Source organism: Humulus lupulus, chromosome 6, assembly GCF_963169125.1.
Source record: "Humulus lupulus chromosome 6, drHumLupu1.1, whole genome shotgun sequence".
NCBI lineage: Eukaryota > Viridiplantae > Streptophyta > Magnoliopsida > Rosales > Cannabaceae > Humulus > Humulus lupulus.
The window spans coordinates 75,369,870-75,375,869 of NC_084798.1; the positions used below are offsets into that span (position 1 = coordinate 75,369,870).

General features: G+C 43.2%; 1 protein-coding gene across 1 annotated transcript; it reads right to left on the minus strand.

Annotated features, from left to right (window-relative positions):
- Positions 1-1,096: 1,096 nt before the first annotated feature.
- On the minus strand, positions 1,097-1,835 carry LOC133785223 (uncharacterized). Its single transcript, XM_062224474.1, has 2 exons — positions 1,398-1,835; positions 1,097-1,312 (listed from the first exon to the last, which is right to left on the minus strand). Exons 1-2 carry the CDS (start codon positions 1,833-1,835, stop codon positions 1,097-1,099), a joined length of 654 nt encoding a protein of 217 aa, XP_062080458.1.
- Positions 1,836-6,000: the final 4,165 nt, after the last annotated feature.

Below are 6,000 nucleotides of genomic sequence, written 5' to 3' on the forward strand. Positions count from 1 at the left end.
TTTTACTTTTAACAAGTTTATGAACAAGGGTTAGTCAATCATGTGACTGATCGCTTATAAGTGTAAGATCAAATTTTTGATCACTCGTACAGACACGATAGTCCATTTATTACGAGAAATAAAAGGGACTGTGCCCAGACAGTCAATCTTGCCAACTATTGTATTTATGACAAGTATTTTCTCATTACGTGTGTTGTTTTGCTATATTATCATTTTTATATATCTTTATTACGAGCAGTAATGTTCGAACAGGTTTTGGTCAAGGCAAGTGATCGAGGACCTTAAGCTCCTCAATCACTTGGGTGGCATATAAGGTATCTAGTAAGGAAAGCATATCGACAAGTATATGTAAACACATGAGAAATATAAGTGAAAGCATGCTACGGTACTTAGAGTATTTTTCAAAATTGTGTTTAAATTTTGTTAAATCAAACCAAAGTGCTATGCTAAGTTCGGTCATGCGAATAAGATGTTGTAATATATTGCAAGTATTAAAATATCTAAATATTAAAAGTAAATTGTTTTACACCGCGAGCAGTTACTTCGGATGTAATTCTCTGTTTACAAGAAAAAGCAGCCCATGCAGCAAAAAATATATTGTCTTGACACTACGTACCGAGGTTCGTGTGTCCCAAGTTATAAATTTAAATAAAAAAAATAGAAGAAATTATGAAGCAGGAGGATCTTGAGGAATTTGTCGGTCGACATAGGCCCTAATTTCCTCGCCTACGCCATCGATGCCCATAGCCAACGAGATTTCGGGGGATGCTGGAACTTTCGCTCTCTCCCCCTCTTCAAGGCGAGCCAGACACCTATTTAGCTCAAACCGCCTCATACGGTATGGTAGATAGCTAAAGTCTTCCTCGTGGTTATTCTTCCAGAACTTATAGAAGCATTTAAAAGTAATTCCCTTGTACTTCTCCAGGTTACTGGCATTGGTCTCCTCGAGCTCTTTGATGCGTGCCTCAAACCCCTTAGTCTCCTTTCTGCTGATGACTAGACCATCTTGAAGCTTAGAGGCTTCCTTGAAATTAATCAAAGAAGCCTCCTTGTACTTCTCTTTAGTTTCAATGGCTTTGGTCAAGGCAACATGGTGCTATTTCACCTCTTCGGCCAGCTTGGCCTTCTGTCTGAGCAATCCAGCATTTTTCTTCTCGGCTTCCTCGAGTTGCTTGGTGTATTTGGCCTCAGCCATCTTAAGCTCCCCAGCGTGTTTATCCTCAGACGCTCTGAGTTGTTCACCAAGCCTCTTCTTGTATTGAGCAGTCAATGCCCTCGAGCAGCGCCAGACAGCGCTCATGGTTAGAACTCCCTGCGACCAGAAAAATGATAAAACTGTTAGTGGAAATAAAGTGACAAGATAAACAAATAAAGCTCAGCAAAATATGGAAACTTACGCTGAGCACTTCGTTCAACACAAGGTTGAAGATCTGCTCGACTTCCATGGAGTCAGTATTGCCGATGGCCTCTTGGCTGCGTCGGTGCCTCGATAGCTTTGTCAGCCTATCTTTGGCCAAATTGAGAGCCATGTTCATCAAAGCCTCTACTGTCTGATCAGGAGGGGTTTGGTCAGCAGGAGTTGGAGGAGTTTGGTTGGCAGGCGATGGAGGAAGTGTTTGGTCCTCGGGGGCTGGTGGAGACGACTGGTTGATGGGAGCTGGAGGAGGTGTTGTTTCCTTGGAAGGATCTGATACTGGAGGATCCCCGGTTTGAGCCTTTTTCGTCGGAGGGTTGCTGCTGCTTTCCCCACGATGTTGCCTGCTCCCATTTTTCTTGCTCGCAGGAGCAACGGGGTCAAATTCGCTATACAAGTTGAATGGATCTTCAGCAGACATGACTGCAAAATAGAAGCGAACTGTCAGGCAATATAGATGGAGATACCTACTAAATCAAGGAAATAAGATCAAAGAAATTACAAGTAAAATACTCGAGCTACAACTACTGGTCGCTACATTACTTATTGTACTACTACTACACTCACTCTCTGCCTTGAAGAAGTTTGAATTTAAATTAGGTATGTATTTAAAATTGTCGTCCCCATCAAATAAATGACAGGGAATGGGCAAACTGTCTAAGAGTGAGAAGTCAGTACCGTTCTCATCCGAAGACTCAAGAATAGGCTTGGGATGCTCAGAAACCTTCTGCTTGCCCTTTCCTTGCTAGGCAGGGATAATCGCTGCTCGCGGGGTGCTGGATGGTTCCCTGATGGTCACTCCTGTTGCCCTCCTCGGGGGTTGTGACACATCTTGATGCTGTTCGGGAATTTCTCCCCCAGTAGCACTTCCCGCAGTTGATTCTCTCACGTCGTGGTGAGGTGCCAGAAGGCCAACCAGCCTTAGATTGGTCTCCGTGACCAGCTCTTTGACACTTTTTTCAATATATGTCATGCTGGCCAAGGTTGTTGCTCGTATCTCCATTTCTGGAGTGGGGACTGGTCGATGCCATGGACCTGAATGACACCAAAGTTCTAAAGAATGTGTAGAAAAGCTAAAGGAAATTGAACGACCAATGAGTAAATAATTTACCTCCTTCAGTGAATGTCAGATTGTTGGCGACCAGGATTGGTGTTAAAAAGTACTCATGGAAGTACTTTCCCACGTTGGACTTGTGGGTAATATCTATAACGACCCAAATTCGCTAATAAGGCTTAAGGGCCTTGATTAGTGTGCCAGGAGGGCAGGTTGGGATTTATGTGTGATTTTATGAGTTAAATGCATGGTTATGATTTAAAGCATGTTATTTGGCTATTTGTTTAACTGAGATGCGTGGCTATGTTTACTAGTATGCATGTAGGCCCGGATCGTGTTAGAAGGGCATAATTGTAATTTTGGCCATGTTGGGCATAACTGTATTGATATGTGATAATTGTATTCTGTGAAGTGTACCACGTGGGTGTGGTTGTATTATTGTGATGCACGTGCCGAGACGGTCCTAGAGAGCTAGTTAACTTAAGAGTCACAACGGGAATTCTATACCCGGCTCGAGAGGACCCTAGGGGTACTTTGGGAATTTTATGGTTAAGATTGAGATTTAGCGGGTATGGTTATTGGTGATTGAGTAACCTGGGTAACCATTAGTTACTGCTGAGAGTAACAAGTTCTAGATAGAAAATGGTAGAAATGAAATAGAAGTAAAAGGACTTAAGTGCCCTTGAGGTTTAGTTGGGAAAGGATAGGCAAGGAGGGGTAAAATGGTCATTTGGCTGGGAATTTGATATATGGCAGCTGGGTTATATGGGGTACACGGTTTGGGGCTTGGTTATTGTTTGGTTTTGTTAAAAATAAAGAGAAAGAAAAGCTAGAAGAAGAAAAAGAAGAAGAGGGGAAGGAGCTGATTTTGGAGACTTGGAGATGGATTCAAGGAAGCAAAGGGTGGATTCTCCACTTAAAGGTAAGGATCCTAGACAATTTTAAGAGTTTTATCTGTTGTGGTTTAATATTTTTGAGGTATGGTTTGGGATTTTCAAGTTTGGGTTTGTGTTTTTGGCCTATGGGTTTAAGTTGTTGAAGTTGAAATCAATTGGGTGGATTTGTGAGTGTGATTGTGTTTTGAGCTTGAATCTAGAGTTTATGAGTTGTTGGGTGGTTCATTTGAGGTTTTAAATTGATTTTGGGGTTTGGGTATTGGTTTGGTGTGATTTGGAAGGTTTTAGCTCGGAGAAAACGCAAGAGAAAACCCAGATTTTCTGGGTTCGCGTATGAGCGTCGCGGCCCTGTTCTTGGGCGCCGCGGCGCGAGGTTGCATCAGGAGGAGGCCAAGTCGCTGGGCGCCGCGGCCCTTGAAGGGAGTGCCGCGGCCCTAGGCCAATTTTGACACCCAAAATTTTGGTTTTTAGGGCTTTTGCCCGGGGACTCGGGGGTTGGTTCCGATGTATCGTTTTAGAGAAATAGAGGTTCCGGGAGTGTGGGATTGGTCCCGGGAAGAGGTTTTGGGTTGATTAGTAATGAGGGATGTTTCTTGTGTGTTGTGACTAGGTCCTTGGAGAGGCTCGTGCTAGAGGACCGTGCTCGCGGCTTTAGTGCATCAGGAGGCTCGGAATGCAGGTAAGAAAACTATAACACCCGTAGGATAGGGCGTGGCCCATAGTGTGATTGAGGGGCACGGCCCTATATTGCATTACATGTTAGGGTGTAGACTTACATGTATTGATAATTGTATGAGTGTTGTTTGATTTATGCTATGTATGATTATAATGAAATGAACGGCAAGGGCCGAGTACGGCGTAGGCCGGGTACGGCAGCGGAGCCGGAAGTAACACTAAGCACATGGGATGCTTATGGTCAAGGCGGGGCCCGGGACCCAGAGGATATGTGTGAGATCCTTGCGGTGAGGACCGAGACCCCAGGCTTCGGTAAGGCTTCGGGGGCGGCATGGCCGTGTTTGCTTAGTCTAATGGTTGACTTGTTTGTATGTGGATTATCTGTTATGATAAACTGTATGAATTGCATATGTTATGTTATGCATGAGTTTTCTTGCTGGGCTTCGGCTCACGGGTGCTCCGTGTTGCAGGTAGGGCAATGACTGAGTCAACCAACCATGAGTACGGAGAGCGTGAAGCGACGCATACATGTTTGGCCTGCCCGACTGCTTTGGTTGGGGGTTTATTCGAAAATGGCTGTAATAATCTATGATTTTAGAACTGATCAACTGTAGACTTATTTCAAGATGTAAATATCTTTCAAACTTTATTTTGGGATCCCAAATGTTTATTACTTGAAGTTTTTATTGAAACAACGCATTTTTTTAAAGATTACAGCCTTAACTTTTAATTAGTCACACTTTCATTTCAAAAACCTCGGTTAGCGAGTTAATTGCACTGTTTTGTCTTAAAACTCACTTAGTAACGGCTCTAAGGAAGTAGGGCGTTACAACTTGGTATCAGAGCGAGCCAAGGTTTATTGGTTCTGGAGATCGACCGAACATGTACGCTCGCTGTCAGTGACAAGCTTGACTCAGGGTTGGTTGGTATGAATGATTGACATGTTTGAAAATATGTTTGAATGCCCTGTTTGCCTGCTTATTTATATGGAGCATGAGGAATGAGATGACATATGCATGAGATACTGATAGGGCCTGGCCCTTGACTGTTGCATGTTGAGATCAATGTGTGCTGAATAACATTATTATGCATGTGGATGAATATTGGCATAATGGTTCGCATATTGAGCGTATGTGGTTAGTTTTCTGAATTAAATTCATATGTTATATCTATTTATTGGCTTGTATGAAGCATGATGAGTGTGGATACACTTAGTGGTGATAAAAATTTGGTAGCTAAATGTATATCATTGTGGACTTGACCTAGTATATGCTTGTGTGTGCATTATACCTGTGGATATTTGGACCTAGTGGTGGTTTGGTTCAGAGTAGGAACCCCAGAGTTCAGGAGTTGGGTCAGTTTTGACAGGTGAAATCGTGTTGTTGGTTCCTAGAAGGGTTTGGGGACCTGATATTGTGTTAAAGAGGGGTTTTTAGATATAGGTTGGAGTTGAGATCTCCAGTTACCCCCTGAAAGCAGCAGCAGAGGATCGCTTGTGTGTGGGTAAGCTGTGGAGTTTGTTAGTTGAGATGGGATAAGTGAATAGCAGATTTCTCTGGGGAATTAGCTGATTTCGACGTTTTAACAGTAAGGTTACCAGTGTTGGGTTACTATGAGGTAAGGACAGATAAGGGTATTATACGAAAGGCGTAAAGGGTGTTATCCACTAGTGTTGGGGAAGGTACGAGTTGACAAGGAATTTATCAATAGATGAGCAGAGTTAATTACACCCTTGGTTAAGAAGATGAGATATCCTGATTAGAGGGTTGTGTTAAATGTTGAGGCAGGGAGATGCCTGGAAATGGTACTCGGGCTGAAGTACGGGCTTAATGGGTTGGAAAGAACCTAGATGATGAATGGTTAGAAGAGATTTTAAAGACATGATTAGAACCGTGGAGACGGGCAAATGTATAAGTCTGGTTTGGACTGTTAGGGGTAACAACAGCGTAGATCAATGGGTT